The sequence below is a fragment of the Phocoena sinus genome, chromosome X (genome assembly GCF_008692025.1).
Source record: "Phocoena sinus isolate mPhoSin1 chromosome X, mPhoSin1.pri, whole genome shotgun sequence".
NCBI classification, from domain to species: Eukaryota; Metazoa; Chordata; class Mammalia; order Artiodactyla; family Phocoenidae; genus Phocoena; species Phocoena sinus.
The window spans coordinates 128,661,884-128,681,518 of NC_045784.1; the positions used below are offsets into that span (position 1 = coordinate 128,661,884).

General features: G+C 41.5%; 1 protein-coding gene across 1 annotated transcript; it reads left to right on the plus strand.

The window, feature by feature from the left end:
* The first annotated feature begins 268 nt into the window (after nucleotides 1–268).
* Nucleotides 269–2,442, plus strand: LOC116747248 (paraneoplastic antigen Ma6E-like). The gene is given in 4 exon segments (XM_032619024.1): nucleotides 269–989; nucleotides 1,059–1,241; nucleotides 1,341–1,487; nucleotides 1,490–2,442. Coding segments are annotated over 4 exon segments (2,004 nt in total).
* The last annotated feature ends 17,193 nt before the right edge of the window (nucleotides 2,443–19,635 follow it).

Below are 19,635 nucleotides of genomic sequence, written 5' to 3' on the forward strand. Positions count from 1 at the left end.
ATTCTTAACCACTGTGCCACCAGGGAAGTTCCTAGCCTTCTAACTTGTAAATAAATTTAATTTATCAAAAAGAAGTTTCCTAAAATCAAACACACAAAACAGGGCTGAGACGTGCTCCAGACTGCTGCTGTGAGGGGCACTAGGGTGGGCTGTGTGGCACAAACATGATCCTCTCCTCTTTGCACCCACAGGCCGATTCCCACACTTCAGCAGCCTGTGCACACCTGTTTGATCACTTCCCCCCACCCTCAGGTCCTCGAAGATGGCAATGGCTCTGGCGGTATTACAGGACTGGTGCAGGTCGATGGGCGTGAACACTCAGCGATCCCTGCTCATCCTGGGAATCCCAGATGACTGCAAAGACCAGGAATTCCAGGAGGCTGTGCAGGCTGCCCTGCGTTCCCTGGGCAGGTACCGAGTGCTGGGCAAGGTCTACAGAAAGGAGCTGGGGTCAAGTGTTGCCCTGGTCGAGTTTGCTGAGTGTTTAAATCGAAGCTTGCTCCCCCACCAAATACCAGGCAAGGGAGGGCCCTGGACTGTGGTCTGCCTGCCCCAGGCCCCTGATGCTGATTCACAGGATAGACCCAATTTCCCTGCGCAGCCCCAGAGACAAGCAGTGGTTGGCAGGGCAGGTGAGGCAGGAACTGTAGGTCACTCAGGAACTGCAGGGGAGGAGGAAGCTGCAAGGGAGGCGGGAGTCGCAGGTATGGAGGGAGACACAGGTGAGGAGGAAGCCTTAGGTGTGGAGGGAGCTGAAGGTGAGGAGGGAGGTGCAGGTGAGGAGGGAGCTGCAGGTGAGGAGGGAGCTGAAGGTGAGGCAGGAGCTGCAGGTGAGGAGGGAGGTGGAGGTGAGAGAGGTGCAGGTGAGGAGGGAGGTGCAGGTGAGGAGGGAGCTGCAGGTAAGGCAGGAGATGCAGGTGAGGAAGGAGCTGCAGGTGACGAGGGAGCTGCAGGTGAGGCAAGAGATGCAGGTGAGGAAGGAGCTGCAGGTGAGGGAGCCGCAGGTGAGGCAGGAGCTACAGGTGGGGAAAGATCTGAGGGTCGAGCAGGAGCTGAAGGTGAAGCAGGAGTGTCAGATGAGGAAGGAGCTGCAGGTGACGACGGAACCTCAGGTGAGGCAGGAGTTGCAGGTGAGGCAGGAGCTGCAGGTGAGGAAGGAGCTGCAGGTGGAGCAGGAGCTGAAGGTGAAGCAGGAGCTGAGTCAGATGAGGAAGGAGCTGCAGGTTTCAGAAATGTTGCAGGTGTGGCAGGACTTCTGAGTACGGCAGGACCCGTGGGCATGGCAATGACTGTGCCTGAGGAAGCAGTTGTGACAGCGGCAGGCGCCATGGGTGAGGCAGGGCCCGGGACCCAGCAGTGGAGGCAGGCCTTGCAGCCCCTGCTAGACAGCATGGGCTACCAGGAGCTGGGAACCTTCTCTGGGATGGAAGAGCCGGGCCATGGGGAAGAGTCCTCTGAGAGCTGGCTGGAGCAGGCCAACGACATGCTGCACTGTGGCGCCACGTGTCTGAGAGGGAGAGGAGGAGGAGGCTGGTGGAGAGCTTGCGCGGCCCCGCGCTGGACCTCCTGCGCGGCCTCCTGGTGGAAGATCCCGAGCTGGCTGCCCAGGACTGCCTGGCCGCGCTGGTGCAGGTGTTTGGGAACAAGGACCCCCGGGTGAGTGCTCGGCTGAAGTTCGTGACCTGTGCCCAGCGGCCCCAGGAGACTCTCTCTGCGTACGTGATGCGCCTGGAAGGCCTGCTGCAGTCGGCCCTGGAGAAGGGGGCCATCCACCCGGCCATGGCGGACCAGGCGCGCGCCCGGCAGGTGGTGATGCGGGCCCGGCTGAACGACACGCTCCGGGACACGCTGAGGACGATGCGGCTGATGAGGAGGCCTCCCGGCTTTGCGGGGATGCTGCGGCTCATCCAGAAGACCGAGGCCCGGGAGGCCGACCCGGCTAGCAGGGAGCACTTCCCAGGGCAGGAAGAGGCCCGTGTGGACGTTGGAGGCCTGGCAGCAGCCGCCCAGGCCGCCCGTTCCAAGGAAGGCAGCGCCGAGGACCACCCGGCACATGAGGAGGCCAGTGGGGCAGTTGCCGTCACTGCCAAGGCTGGTGAGGCGGGCCCTGAAGACCATGGTGCCGCCAGGGCAGCCCCTGGCCCTGGGGAGACCAGCAAGGCATCCACGGCTACTCAGGAAGATGGAAGTGGTCCCGCCCTTGCAGGCCTAGGTCAGACAGTTCCCTCAGATGCCCCCGGAGTCCTCATGCCTGGCCGAATGGGCAGTGCTTCCCCGGTGGCCCCAGGAGGTCCTGCCTGGGAGCCAGAGGGCCTCGCCCAGGCAGGAGGCCAGGAGGCCGAGGAGAGCCCCGAGGAGGGGCTCAAGCCCATCCCAGAAGAGCCGGGAATTGAGAACGGGGCTGCAGAGATGAGCCCCCCGGGGTCCACCTCGGGCCAGTAGGCTCAGCAGGTCCCGGGGACCCCAGGCTTGGAGGCAGGGGGAGGCCAGGCCTGGCAGCCTACTGGCCCCATATTAGGGGCCACTCAAGGTGCCTGGGCCTCCCTCCTGAGAGGGGACCCCTATTCATCATCCCCTGGGGCAGGTGGCTCCCTGTACTGGCAAGCCCAAATGTGTCCCTGTAGGCCCCAGAGGGACCCAGGTGTCTGGGAAACCCCCAGCCCCCGCTCCTCTCCCCCCAACACACACACCCTAGCCATCGACCCCCCGCAGAGCCCTGAGGTGCGCCACGTGCCAGCCAACGCTCTGGTCTCTGTGGGCCAGTGTCGTGAGCTCAACGTGTGCTTTCTGGGCATAGATTCAGGCCCAGCGCTGCCTGTTGTTGTGGAAATGTGCATGTGTTCTCCTCTGAGCAGTTCCCCCAAGTCCTGCGTGGCGTGGAGACCCCGAGCCCAGTCCCAGGAGCCGGCGGGAAGGACGGGATGGACGAGGTCACAGCCAGCACCCACCCCAGGACCTGGGATCCCACCTGGGACCTTGGGAAGGAAGACCTTGACCGGGGCTGCAGGAGGTCTGCGGGAGGCCCCCAGGGCTTGTGTTCTGCTGGGCCACCCCGTTGTTCCTCGGGACTCCACGTCCCTGGCTCGGTGGCGCGCGCCCTGCTGTGGGACTGTCCTGTGGCCGCCATCGGGCAGGGCCGGGCCCTGGGCTTGTGAGCCACAGGGGGATCAGTTGTCTTGGGGGTGCAGGCATTGCCAGCGCCCATCGTCCTGGTGAGAGGCCACCCATGTGGCCTCTTCTTGACGGTTCACTCGATGCCAGCCCCTGGATGCCAGCTGTTCTGTAAGATTTTAAATGTTTTCTATATTTTTTGTGTTTGTTAGTTTTTTATATATTTTTTGTATGAAAAGTATTATAAACCTATTACATTACTGTACAATATAGCCAACTGTTTTAGTTGGGTATCTACGACTTATGAACAAATTGAACTTATGAACATGCTCTCGGAATTGAACTTGCTCATATGTAGGGGACTTACCGTATTATAGATTTGTCCACAGAATATACTACACCAAGAATGAACCCTAATGTAAACTATGGACTTTGGATGATGATGATATGTTCATATAGGCTCATCAATTGTAATAAATACACCACTCTGGTGGGGGATGTTGATAATAGGAGAGGCTATGCAAGACTGGGTGTAGAGTGCATATGGGAAATCTCCTTACCTCCTCTACTCAATATTACTGTGAACCTAGAACTGTTCTAAAATAAAAGAGTGTATTATAAATAATAAAATAAAAAACACTAGATATGCAAAGAGTTAAGGTAATATGGCATATTACCTCAAGAGAAAATATTAAAAAAGAGATGCAGAGAGACAGATGATCTGGATATTGAAATCATCAGGAAATTAGTTTAAAATGAGCTGTGATTAACATTTTAAAAGAAATAGAGGAAAAGACATGAAAAAAGTCAAGAAATTCTATAGAGAATTTTAACTAATTAAAATAAGAATCAGTTGGATATCCTAGAAGGGAAAAACTAAGAATTCAATGCATGGGTTTAACAGGATGATGGATGCAAAAGAACAGGATTATATAACTTGAAACTAAATTAACAAAAATACTAAAACTGAAGCACAAAAATGAATTGGAAAAAAAACAATACAGAGAATAAGAGATGTAGGACACAGTCAAGATATAACATACATGTAATGGGAGAAGAGAAAGAATGGGGTAGAAGCAACGTTCAGACAACATCCAAAAAGTTTACAAAACTAAGGAAAGACATAAACCCACAGAATCAAGAACCTTAGTGAACAGGATAAGCAGAATAAACAACAAGAAATCCACACCTAGGCACATCATAGTCAAGGTGTTAAAAACCAAAGATGCAGAGAAAATCTTTAAGCAGCCAGAATAAAAGACACTACATTCAAGGGAACAATATTGAAATGAAGGCAGACTTCTCAAAAGAAACAACACAAGTCAGAAGCCAATGTTGTGACATTTTTAAAGTGCTAAAGTAAAAATAAACACACAGAACTACCAACATAGAATTATATATCCAAAGAAAATATTCTTCAACAATGTGGGTGACATAAAGAGTGTTTCAGATAAACAAAGACTGAAAGAATTCCTCACCAGCAGACCAACACTAAAAGAAAAAAAGCAAAGACAATTATTCAGGAAAAAGGAAAATGATCCCAGACAGAAACATGGTAAATATAAGTGTATACTTACAATAATTGTAATATTTTATAGTTTATATGTAAAGCTAAAGTGCTTGACAGAAATAATGCAAAAGCTGAGAAACGGATGAATGGAGTTTAAAGGTTCTAGCAGCATCAGAGAAGTGGTACAAATAATTTCTATTAAACGGTGATAAGTCAGAGATTGCTGCTATACTTTCTAAGGTAATTACTAAAAGAAGAAGATATAACTGAGAAGACAGTATAACTGAAGTTATTAGAGGGAAATATACAAAATTAAAATGTTGATTAATCTAAAAGGAGGCAAGAATGAAGAAAAAAAGGAATGTAAAAAAAGACTCAAATAGAAAATGTATCAATAGGTGGTAAATATACTCTAAATCAGATTATGTGAGCAATTAACTATAAATAAACCAAATATTCCCAAGTAAAACACTAAGATTGTCAGATTGGATTTTAGAAAGCCCAAATATATGCAAGTTACAAGAGGTGAACTTTAAATGTTAAGATGCAAAAAAATTGAATATAAAAGGACAAAAATGATATACCATGAAATAATTGACAAAAACACCTTGTATTATTATATTAATATCAGAAAAAGTAAGCAGCAGTACTAGAGGTAAAGAGAGATATTTCAAAATTATAAAGAGGATTAATCAAAGATGATGACATTGTAGTCCTCTATGAGAGGTGTCAAACAATTTGTGAGCATCTTTCATCTACCTCATGACCCAATTAAGATACCAGCAGAGATTTTTGCAGAAATTGACAAGTTGATTCTAAATTCATATATTAATGCAAAGGGCTAAAATAGCCAAAAGCAATCATGAAGAAAAAGAACAAATCTGGAGGACTTACACTACTATGTATCATGCTATGGTTAGTAAGACACTGTGATATTGGTGCAAGGATATACTATTTGGAATGACCATGGGTATAATGTAAAAAAGTAAAGTGTTCAGGCATATAGTATCACATGATATTTTTATTAAGGTGATACTGCAGTGCAGAGGTGAAAGTATAGTCTTTCAACTGCAATTATATCCCAAACATACCATATGAATTGCAAATGAATTGCAGTTTTATGCTAAAAATAAAACAATATTTTATATTATATGTTTCAGGTGTACAGCAATATAGTTTGATATCTGTATACACTACAGAATGATTACCATAATAAAGCTAGTTGCCATCCATCCCCAGTATAGTTGACCCCCTTCACCCGTTTCACCCACCCCCCCAACCCCCTTCCACTCTGGTAACCGCTGATCTGTTCTCTATATCTATGATGTTAACTCCATATGTTTGTTTTGTTTTATTTTGTTTGTTCATTTGTCTTGTTTTTTGTATTCCACATATGAGTGAAATAATACAGTGCTTGTCTTTCTCCATCTCACTTATTTCACTTAGCATAATACCTCCAAGGTCCATCCATGTTGTTGCAACTGACAGGATTTCATTCTTTTTGTATGAATGAGTAGTATTCCATTGTGTGTGTATGTATATATATATATATATATATATATATATATATATAAAACAATCTTTTTTTTTTTTTGCAGTACGTGGGCCTCTCACTGTTGTGGCCTCTCCCATTGCAGAGCACAGGCTCCGGACGCGCAGGCTCAGCGGCCATGGCTCACGGGCCCAGCCGCTCCGCGGCATGTGGGATCTTCCCGGACCGGGGCACGAACCCGTGTCCCCTGCATCGGTAGGCGCACTCTCAAACACTGCGGCACCAGGGAAGCCCTATATATATATAAAACAATCTTTTATAGAAAAATACCACTAAGGAAAAATCTGCTTGTGACTTTGGTATAGGAAAATATGTTTTAAACAGGACAGAAAAAGCACTAATGATGAAAGAAAAAAATTGATAACTTTGGCCACACTAAAATTAAGATCTGTTCATCAAAACACATGAATGAAAAAGCAATCCACAGGATGGGAGATGACATTTGAAATACACATATCTGGCAAGCAACTTATATCAAGAAAATACAACGGACTCCTACAAAACAATAAGAAAAAGACAACCCATCTAGAAAAAATAGGCAAGTGACTTGAACAGAACTCCACCAAAAAAGGATATTCAAATATCCAATATATTTGAAAAGGTGTTCAAATTCATTCTCATCAGAGAGAAGCAAATAAGCAAATTAAAAGCATAAAGAGATACCACTACATCCCCACTTGAATGGTTAAAATGTAAATGAAAAATATAAAATACCCAATATTGGCAAAAATGTGTTACAATGGTATGCTGGTAAATGTTTAACAACTGGGTTTCTAAAAAAATAAGTAGAAGCCATGATTTTTGTAGTTTCTACTCTCAACAGTGTATATACTACAACCACAGCCAATTTCAATCAACCATCCTGAGGTCACTGAACACAGTTGGGAAGAGACACTCACAATTGGCTCTTGAAAGACAGTATGGCCTGCCTCCAGAACACCACTGATGTGGAGCAACAATAATTCTCACATACTGCTGGTGGGAGCATAAATTAATACAAACAGTTTGGAAAACTCTTTGGCAATTTCTTCTAAAAGTTTAAGATATCCATACCCGTATTACACAGCAATTCTATTCTAGAGTATATACTCAACAGAAATGCATATATATCTTCACCAAAAGACATATTCAAGAATTCTCACAGAAGTATTATATGTAAGAGCCAAACAATTTGGATGCTACCCAAATCCCTATCAGCAGTTTCAAGGATAAACAAATTGTAATTTAGTGACATAATGATATACTATAGATCAGCAGTCAACAAATTGTGGCCCACAGGACAAATTCGGCCATCCCACTGTTGTTATAGCCTCTGAGCTAAGAATGTTACATTTTAAAATGATTACATTTTAAATACTTATATAATTACCTACATAATATTATCAATTTTGCCTCTTGGCCCACAAGTATTAAGCTATTTGCTACCTGGCCCTTTAAGAAAAAGTTTGCTGACCCCTGCTATAAATCAATGAGAGTGAATAATTTACAGCGGTGATCTCTGGACCAGCAGCAGCAGCAGCAACAACTTGTTAGAAATGCAAACTCCTGCGAACCACCCCAGATATATTGAATCAAACTCTGGGGCTGTGACCCAGCAATGCATGTTTTAACTAAGCCCCCTGGTAATTCTGATGCATGCTAAAGTTCAAGAACCATTGATCTACAACCCTAAAAACATGAATGAATATCACAAACATAATGTTGAGTGTAAGAACACAGATACAATAAAGAACATACTATAAGATTCCATTTAAATAAACTTTAAAAACAGGTAATGCTATTAAAAAATCAGAACAGTGGCTACTCATGTAAAGTGATTAGCTGGTGGTTGGGAGCATATGGTGGGATTTTGGAGTACTTGTAATGTTTCTTTATGTGGTTGAAGCTTACCTGCAATTTCCTTGGACTAAGGGAGTTTGTGGAATGTAGTACTTTCAATGCTAAAAGTGGAACAGTCCCAGGAAAATGGTGAGAGTCCTAGGAAAACTGGGGCAAGTTGGTCACCTTAGATAGTTACATATCTATATGTACATTATATTCCATACATTGTCTCAAATCAAGTATCTATAAATAAACCCAACAGAAGATGTTGTAGACCATTACAAAAAATGTAAAAGACTCAGAGACATTAAATAAGACTTAAGTAAATTCAAGTATATACCGTATTCATGAATTAAAGGATTCAATATTGTAATGATGTCCATTTTCTCAAAACTGATAGATTCAATGCAATACTAATCAAAATCCAAACTTTATTTTTGGTATTTTGTTTTATTTTGATGTAATTATATAGATTGATTCTAAAATTCATTCAGAATTGAAAAAGGGCAAAAATAGCTTTTCGTGTACCTATTGGCCATTTGTATGTCTTGTGTGGAAAAATATTTATCGGGTCCTTTGCCCATTTTTAAATTGGATTATTTGGTTTCTTGCTATTGGGTTGTACAAGTTTAATACATATTTTGGATGTTAACTCCATATAAGATGTGTGGTTTGCAAACATATTCTCCCATTCCATATGTTGATTTTTTGTTTTGTTGATGGTTTCCTTTGCAGGACAGGAGCTTTTTAATTTGATGCAGTCACACTTGTTTATTTTTGCCTTTGTTGTCTTTACTTCTGGTGTCAAATCGAAAAAAAATCAATAACTTCCCCCAACCACAATTTTCTTAGTCACAATAGTAATGAAAACAGAAATAATAGTGAAACTATTATTGTGGGGCTTTTTATGTGTCAGGCATTGCTTTAACTACTTCACATGTATTATCTCATAATCCTTATGAAAACATATTCTGTGATTATTATTTATCCACATTTTACAAATGACTAAACTGAAGCATAGAGAGGTTAAATAATTTGCTCAAGATCAAAAAAGTATTTTTGGGTATGTGGTTCATACCTAGGCCTGTCTGTCTCCAAAGCTGAGGTCCTTTTGCTCAACATTTTGTGTGCAAGATTCAGACTGCTGTATACTTTTACAAATACTATGATTGTGGTTGGACAAAAACATTCATAATCAAGTTGGTCTGTCTAAAGTCAAGTAGGTCCTTGGTGATACTCAACAATCCTACCACATTTCTTTTCCATACATTTTCCCACTCTCCTAGAAGACTATTTCTCACTTCATCTTTACTGAAACCACCAACACCCCCTTCCCAACCTCCCTCTCAAATGATGACCTTTCTTCCTATGTCACTGAGAAAAGACAGGCTATCAGAAGAAAACGTCTAACAAGCTTACCACATCTACTCACCCACCAACATTATGCCTATATATTATGCCTTTTTCCCACTACTGTGGATAAACTATCCCTGCTCCTACCCCTCCACTTGTGCCCTGGTTGCCATCTATGTCCCTTCAAGGATAGCACTGAAAAAATTCTACCCCCTCTCTTGCACATCATCACTCCTCCCTCTTTGCTGGATCATCCTCATGACTACTCTGTAATATATATCATCTGTAAAAACCTTTCTCTTTACCCCACATCTCTTCTCAGCTACAACCCCATTTCTTTGTTCCCCTTTAGAGTATAAAAGTCCTCAAAAGAGTTGTCTGAACTTACTACCCCAGATTTTTCACCCTCTGTTCTCTCTTGAATCCACTACAATTTACCACCACTCCACTGATGCTTTTATAGAGCATACCCCTTTATACCACCTTTGCCAAATTCTTTGCCAAATCCAAATCCTATAAACAATTAATATGACTTTTAAGCTATATTTGATATGTGACCACTCACTCCTTCTTGAAACATTTGTTATATTTGATTCTAGCATACCATACCCTCCCCTCTTTATTTTTCTCCTATGCTCTGGATGCTCATTATTAATCTCCTTTGCTAGCCACTCTTAGCCTCTCTGTCTCCAATGTTGGAAAGTCCTAGGGCTTGGTGCTTAAATCTTTTCTCTTCTCTCTGTACTCATTCCTTAACAGATCTCCACTAGTCTCTACATTTTAAATAGTTTTATATGCTTATAATTCCAGAATTTACATTTCTAGACCAGATATCTTCCCTAAAGTGCACCTCAAACTTAATATATCCAAAACCAAAATCCAGATTTTCACTTCTAAACCTGTTCTTCCTACAGTCTTCATAATCTCAACAAATGGCAACTACAACTTTCCCATTATGGATGCCACAAAGAACTTGAGAGTTATCTTAACTTCATTCTTTTTCTCACCTCCTACTTTCAATCCATCAGTAAATCCTGTTGAGTCTACTTTCAAAGAACATTCATAATCTCACCACATCTCACCACATCTGTTTCCACTGCTACCAGTCTAGTTCTGGCCACCATCATCTTTAGCCTGGCCTATTGTAACAGCCTCACAGATTCCTGCTTCCACTTTTGAATCCCCTACTGCCTATTCTTCACTCTGCAACCAGAGTGAAACTTTTAAAACATATATAATACTATGTTACTCATCAATTCAAAATTATCCAAAAGCCTGCCAATTCACTCAGAGTAAAAGCCAAAGCCTTCATAACGGCCTGAAAAACCCTCAATAACTTTTTAAACTTTATCTTCTACTACTCTCCTTTTTCATCATTTCACTCCTTATTATTCTCAAATACATCAGGTATGCCCCACCTCTTCCTGCAACACTCTCTGCCAGTTCATGGCTCCCTACCTTCTTTCAGGTCTCTGCTCAAATGTAACTTCAATAGAATGGACTTCACATCTGGCCAACTCTATTTGTTTATTTTCTATCTTCACACTATAATCTTCATGAAGGCAAACCGTTTGCCTGATTTTTTTATCCTGGTTTGTCCCCAGAAAGTAGAATAGCTCCTGACATAAAAAAAATTCCCAATAAATACTTACTGAAAGAATACATAAACAAATGAAGAATAATCTGTTTCCTCTCCCCTCTCCTCAAATAAAAGATTCCAATAAACAGTAATAAAAATAATGAAAGACATAAATCAGGAACCTGGGATTAACATTCACGCACTACCATATATAAAACAGATAATCAACAAGGGCCTACTGAATAGCACAGGGAAGTCTCAATATTCTGTAATGACCTATATGGGAAAAGAATCTGAAAAAGAATGGATATATGTATATGTATATGTATAACTGAATCACTTTGCTGTACACCTGAAACTAACACAACATTGTAAATCAACTATACTCCACAATAAAATAAACTTTTTTTAAAAAAGGAAAGAATAGGTGGTCTGTTTACCCAGTTTTCAAAGGAATTCTGATGAGATATGTAATTCAGAAATGAATTAGTTTCCTATTGCTGCTCTAACAAATTACTACAGACCTAGTGGCTTAAAGTAACACAAATTTCCTTTCTTACAATTCTAGAGGTCAGAAGTCTAAAATTGGTTGGCAGGTCTACCTTCCTACTGGAGGCTCTAAGCAAGAATCTATTCTTTGCTTTTTCCAGCTTCTAGTGGCTGCCCTCAATCCTTGTCTCATGGCCCCATCCCTCCATCTTCAAAGCAGCAGCATAATATCTTCAAGCGCTCTCTCTCTCTCTCTCTCCAGCTTCCATTATCAGAGCTCCTTCTCTGATTCTGACCTTACTGCTTCCCTCTCATAAGGACCTGTGTGATTACACTGGGCCCACACAGATAATCAAGGAAAATCTCCCCACCTCAAGATCCTTAACTATCACATCTGCAAAGTCTCTTTCGGCATGTCAGGTAACATATTCACAGATTCCCAGGATTAGGACATGGGCATCTTTTGAGGGACATTATTCAGCTTACCATAAGGTAGAACAATTCAAGAAATAAAATAGGTAAAACTTACATAGTGCTTACTATGCACCAGGTCATCATTCTAAGCACTTTACATAAAGCATCTTAATTAGAATTCAATAAGATGCTGCATGTAAAGTCACATTATTTGTGTTGTTGGTAGTTACTATTATTATCTCCACTTTTAATACATTAGGAAACTAAGACACAGAGAAGTAAGGTAACTTGATCACTTAATTTCCAACATATTGAATAAAAAAAAACTTCTTCAGATCAATACTGAAAGCTGGAAAATATGGGGATATTCCTTCAAAATTCTGGAAAATAATTATTTCCAGCTTAGAACTGTACCCTGCCAAAGTACTAACCAGTTTTGATGGTAAAATAAATGTCTTTACAGATATACAAGAACTAAAAAAAATTTACCTTCAACACACTCTTTCTCAGGGAGCTGCTAGAATAGGTGCTGTAGTAAAATAGAGCATAATTTAAGAAAAGAAAATGAGATCCAAACAACAAACAAACAAAAAAACAGGAACTCCAACCCAAGATGGAAGAGAAGAGAATTCCAAAGTTGTCCTGAAAATGGATATTCCCAAGATTACAGCTGTGTAGCAGACCTAGAGAGCAACCAGACCTAGAGAGCAACTAGGGCCTCAACAAAAAAAAATGCAATTGAGAGATTATATAATATTTCTGAACATAATTAAAAGATATTTATGCTTAATGATTGATCAAGAAAAAGGTAAACAGACGAATAACTAGGTACCATGAACTCCAGGTAAGGCAACAGGTTGTACAAGAGAAGAATTGGCACCGTGTTACAATAAGTTACCAAACTATTGAGAGAATAGGAAGAAGTGTGTGTGTGTGTGTGTGTGTGTGTGTGTGTGTGTGTATACATGTGAGCACACACTGGTCAATGGGAATGTCTATGAGAAAGTGGTCATTATTGTTCATACAGAAAGTAGGAGCTGAGGCTCGGGCTTTGGTCAGAGCGCAGGGAGAGGACTGAGGTTGGCGGCGTGAACACAGCCTGCAGGGGGTTAGTGCGCCACGGCTAGCCAGGAGGGAGTCCGGGGAAAAGTCTGGACCTGCTGAAGAGGCAAGAGACTTTTCCTTCCCTCTTTGTTTCCTGGTGCACGAAGAGAGGGGATTAAGAGTGCCGCTTAAAGGAGCTCCAGAGACGGGCGTGGGCCGTGGCTAATAGCGTGGACCCCAGAGATGGGCATGAGACGCTAAGGCTGCTGCTGCCACCACCAAGAAGCCTGTGTGTGAGCACAGGTCACTATCCACACCCCACTTCCGGGGAGCCTGTACAGCCCGCCACTGCCAGGGTCCCGGGATCCACGGACAACTTCCCCAGAAGAACGCACAGCGCGCCTCAGGCTGGTGCAACGTCACGCTGTACTCTGCCGCCACAGGCTCGCCCTGCACTCTGAGATCCTCCCTCCCCGCTGGCCTGAGTGAGCCAGAGCTCCCGAATCAGTGGCTCCTTTAACCCCTTCCTGTCTGAGCGAAGAACAGACGCCCTCCGGCGACCTACATGCAGAGGCGGGGCCAAATCCAAAGCTGAGCCCCTGGGAGTTGTGCCAACAAAGAAGAGAAAGGGAAATCTCTCCCAGCAGCCTCAGGAGCAGCGGATTAAATCTCCACAATGAACTTGATGTACCCTGCATCTGTGGAATACACGAATAGACAACGAATCATCCCAAATTGAGGAGGTGGACTTTAAGAGCAAGATTTATGATTTTTTTCCCCTTTCCCTTGTTTTGTGAGTGTGTATGTGTATGCTTCTGGGTGAGATTTTGTCTGTATAGCTTTGCTTGCACCATTTGTCCGAGGGTTCTATCCATCCGTTTCTTGTTGTTTTTTTGTTTGTTGGTTTTTAAAATTTTTTTCTTAATAATTACATTTTATTTTAATAACTTTATTTTATTTTACTTTATCTTCATTCTTTCTTTCCTTCCTTCCCTCCTTTAGACAATGAATCATCCCAAATTGAGCAGGTGGACTTTGAGAGAAAGATTTATGATTTTTTCCCCTTTTCCCCTTTTTGTGAGTGTGTATGTGTACGCTTCTGTGTGAGATTTTGTCTGTATAGCTTTGCTTCCATCATTAGTCCCAGGGTTCTATCCATCCGTTTTTATGTTTTTTGTGTTTTCTTTCCTCTTAATAATTATTTTTTTATTTTAATAACTTTATTATATTTTATCTTACTTTATTTTATTTTATTTTACCTTCTTTCTTTCTTTTCTTCCTTCCTTCCCTCCTTCCTTCCTCCTCCCTCCCTCCCTTCTTTCTTTCTTTCTTTCTTTCTACTTCTACTAATTCTTTCTTTCTACTTCTTCTCCCTTTTATTCTGAGCCATGTGACTGAAAGGCTCTTGGTGCTGCAGCCAAGAGTTAGTGCTGTGCCTCTGAGGTGGAAGAGCCAACTTCAGGACATTGGTCCACAAGAGACCTCCCAGCTGCACATAATATCAAATGGCGAAAATCTCCCAGAGATCTCCAACTCAACACTAGCACCCAGCTTCACTCAACGATGAGCAAGCTACAGTGCTGGACATCCTATGCCAAACAACTAGCAAGACAAGATCACAACCCCACCCATTCACAGAGAGGCTGCCCAAAATCATAATAAGTCGACAGACACCCCAACACACACCACCAGACGTGGACCTGCCCACCAGAAAGACAAGATCCAGCCTCATCCACGAGAACACAGGCACTAGTCCCCTCCACCAGGAAGTCTACACAACCCACTGAACCAATCTTAGCCATTGGGGACAGACACCAAAAACAACGGGAACTACAAACCTGCAGCCTGCAAAAGGGAGACCCCAAACACAGTAAGATAAGCAAAATGAGAAGACAGAAAAACACACAGCAGATGAAGGAGCAAGATAAAAACCCACCAGACCTAACAAATGAAGAGGAAATAGGCAGTCTACCTGAAAAAGAATTCAGAATAATGATAGTAAAGATGATCCAAAATCTTGGAAATAGAATAGACCAAATGCAAGAAACATTTAACAAGGACCTAGAAGAACTAAAGATGAAACAAACAATGATCAACAACACAATAAATGAAATGAAAAATACTCTAGATGGGATCAATAGCAGAATAACTGAGGCAGAAGAACAGAAAAGTGACCTGGAAGATAAAATACTGGAAATAACTACTGCAGAGCAGAATAAAGAAAAAAAATGAAAAGAACTGAGGACAGTCTCAGAGACCTCTGGGACAACATTAAACGCACCAACATTCGAATTATAGGGGTTCCAGAAGAAGAGAAAAAGAAAGAGACCGAGAAAATATTTGAAGAGATTATAGTTGAAAACTTCCCTAATATGGGAAAGGAAATAGTTAATCAAGTCCAGGAAGCACAGAGAGTCCCATATAGGATAAATCCAAGGAGAAATACGCAAAAACACATATTAATCAAACTGTCAAAAATTAAATACAAAGAAAACATATTAAAAGCAGCAAGGGAAAAAAACACACAAGGGAATCCCCATAAGGTTAACAGCTGATCTTTCAGCAGAAACTCTGCAAGCCAGAAGGGAGTGGAAGGACATATTGAAAGTGATGAAGGAGAAAAACCTGCAACCAAGATAACTCTACCCAGCAAGGATCTCATTCAGATTTGATGGAGAAATTAAAACCTTTACAGAGAAGAAAAAGCTGACAGAGTTCAGCACCACCAAACCAGCTCTACAACAACTGCTAAAGGAACTTCTCTAGGCAAGAAACACAAGAGAAGGAAAAGACCTACAATAACGAACCCAAATCAATTAAGAAAATGGGAATGGGAACATACATATCGATAATTACCTTAAATGTAAATGGACTAAATGCTCCCACCAAAAGACACAGATTGGCTGAATGGATACAAAAACAAGATGCATATATTTGCTGTCTACAAGAGACCCACTTCAGACCTAGAGACACATACAGACTGAAAGTAAGGGGATGGAAAAAGGTACTTCATGCAAATGGAAACCAAAAGAAAGCTGGAGTAGCAATTCTCACATCAGACAAAATACACTTTAAAATAAAGACTATTAGAAGAGACAAAGAAGGACACTACATAATGATCAAGGGATCGATCCAAGAAGAAGATATAACAATTGTAAATATTTATGCACCCAACATAGGAGCACCTCAATACAGAAGGCAAATACTAACAGCCATAAAAGGGGAAATCGACAGTAACACATTCATAGTAGGGGACTTTAACACCCCACTTTCACCAACGGACGGATCAACCAAAATGAAAATAAATAAGGAAACACAAGCTTTAAATGATACATTAAACAAGATGAAATTAATTGATATTTATAGAACATTCCATCCAAAAACAACAGAATACACATTTTTCTCAAGTGCTCATGGAACATTATCCAGGATAGATCATATCTTGGGTCACAACTCAAGCCCTGGTAAATTTATAAGAAAATTGAAATGGTATCAAGTATCTTTTCCAACCACAATGCTGTGAGACTAGATATTAATTACAGTAAAAGATCTGTAAAAAATACAAACAAATGGAGGCTAAACAATACACAACTTAATAACGAAGTGATCACTGAAGAAATCAAAGAGGAAATGAAAAAATACCTAGAAACAAATGACAATGGAGACACAACGACCCAAAACCTATGGGATGCAGCAAAAGCAGTTCTAAGAGGGAAGTTTATAGCAATACATTACTACCTTAAGAAACAGGAAACATCTCCAATAAACAACCTAACCTTGCACCTAAAGCAATTAGAGAAAGAAGAACAAAAAAACCCCAAAGATAGCAGAAGGAAAGAAATCATAAAAATCAGATCAGAAATAAATGAAAAAGAAATGAATGAAATGATAGCAAAGATCAATAAAACTAAAAGCTGGTTCTTTGAGAAGATAAACAAAATTGATAGACCATTAGCCAGACTCATCAAGAAAAAAAGGGAGAAGACTCATATCAGTAGAATTAGAAATGAAAAAGGAGAAGTAACAACTGACACTGCAGAAATACAAAGGATCATGAGAGATTACTACAAGCTACCCTATGCCAATAAAATGGACAACCTGGAAGAAATGGACAAATTCTTAGAAAGGCACAACCTGCCAAGACTGAATCAGGAAGAAATAGAAAATATGAACAGACCAATCACAAGCACTGAAATTGAAACTGTGATTAAAAATCTTCCAGCAAACAAAAGCCCAGGACCAGATAGCTTCGCAGGCGAATTCTATCAAACATTTAGAGAAGAGCTAACACCTATCCTTCTCAAACTCTTCCAAAATATACCAGAGGGAGGAACACTCCCAAACTCATTCTACGAGGCCACCATCACCCTGATACCAAAACCAGACAAGGATGTCACAAAGAAAGAAAATTACAGGCCAATATCACTGATAAGCATAGATGCAAAAATCCTCAACAAAATACTACCAAACAGAATCCAACAGCACATTAAAAGGATTAAACAACATGAGAGCAAGTGGGGTTTATTCCAGGAATGCAAGGATTCTTCAATGTCCGCACATCAATCAATGTGATACATCATATTAACAAATTGAAGGAGAAAAACCATATGATCATCTCAGTAGATTCAGAGAAAGCTTTCGACAAAATTCAACACCCATTTATGATAAAATCCCTGCAGAAAGTAGGCATAGATGGAACTTTCCTCAACATAATAAAGGCCATATATGACAAACCCACAGCCAACATCGTCCTCAATGGTGAAAAACTGAAAGCATCTCCACTAAGATCAGGAACAAGACAAGGTTGCCCACTCTCACCACTCTTATTCAACATAGTTTTGGAAGTTTTAGCCACAGCAATCAGAGAAGAAAACGAAATAAAAAGAATCCAAATCGGAAAAGAAGAAGTAAATCTGTCACTATTTGCAGATGACATGATACTATACATAGAGAATCCTAAAGATGATACCAGAAAACTGCTAGAGCTAATCAATGAATTTGGTAAAGTAGCAGGATACAAAAGTAATGCACAGAAATCTCTGGCATTCCTATACACTAATGATGAAAAATCTGAAAGTGAAATCAAGAAAACACTCCCATTTACCACTGCAACAAAAAGAATAAAATATCTAGGAATAAACTTACCTAAGGAGACAAAAGACCTGTATTCAGAAAACTATAAGATACTGTTGAAAGTAATTAAAGATGATACAAATAGATGGAAAGATATCCCATGTTCTTGGATTGGAAGAATCAACTTTGTGAAAATGACTCTACAACCCAAAGCAATCTACAGATTCAATGCAATCCCTATCAAACTACCACTGGCATTTTTCACAGAAGTAGAACAAAAAATTTCACAATTTGTATGGAAACACAAAAGACCCCGAATAGCCAAAGCAATCTTGAGAATGAAAAACGGAGCTGGAGGAACCATGCTTCCTGACTTCAGACTATACTACAAAGCTACAGTAATCAAGACAGTATGGTACTGGCACAAAAACAGAAATATAGATCAATGGAACAAAATTGAAAGCCCAGAGATAAACCCACGCACATATGGTCACCTTATCTTTGATAAAGGAGGCAGGAATGTACAGTGGAGAAAGGACATCCTCTTCAATAAGTGGTGCTGGGAAAACTGGACAGCTACATGTAAAAGGATGAAATTAGATCACTCCCTAACACCATACACAAAAATAAGCTCAAAATGGATTAAAGACCTAAATGTAAGGCCAGAAACTATCAAACTCTTAGAGGAAAACATAGGTAGAACCCTCTATGACATAAGTCACAGCAAGATCCTTTTTGACCCACCTCCTAGAGAAATGGAAATAAAAAGAAAAATAAACAAATGGGACCTAATGAAACTTCAAAGCTTTTGCACAGCAAAGGAAACCATAAACAAGACCAAAAGACAACCCTCAGAATGGGAGAAAATATTTTCAAATGAAGCAACTGACAAAGGATTCATTTCCAAAATTTACAAGCAGCTCATGCAGCTCAATAACAAAAAAACAAACAACCCAATCCAAAAATGGGCAGAAGGGGCTTCCCTGGTGGCGCAGTGGTTGGGAGTCCGCCTGCCGATGCAGGGGACGCGGGTTCGTGCCCCGGTCTGGGAGGATCCCGCGTGCCGCGGAGCGGCTGGGCCCGTGGGCCATGGCCGCTGAGCCTGCGCGTCCGGAGCCTGTCCTCCGCAACGGGAGAGGCCACAACAGTGAGAGGCCCGCGTAACGCATAAAAAAAAAAAAAAAAAAAAAAAAAAAAAAAAAAATGGGCAGAAGACCTAAATAGACATTTCTCCAAAGAAGATATACAGACTGCCAACAAGCACATTAAAGAATGCTCAACATCATTAATCATTAGAGAAATGCAAATCAAAACTACAATGAGATATCATCTCACACCAGTCAGAATGGACATCAAAAAATCTAGAAACAGTAAATGCTGGAGAGGGTGTGGAGAAAAGGGAACACTCTTGCACTGCTGGTGGGAATGTGAATTGGTTCAGCCACTATGGAGAACAGTATGGAGGTTCCTTTAAAAACTACAAATAGAACTACCATATGACCTAGCAATCCCACTACTGGGCATATACCCTGAGAAAACCAAAATTCAAAAAGAGTCATGTACCAAAATCTTCATTGCAGCTCTATTTACAATAGCCAGGACATGGAAGCAACCTAAGCGTCCATCAACGGGTGAATGGATAAAGAAGATGTGGCACATATATACAATGGAATATTACTCAGCCATAAA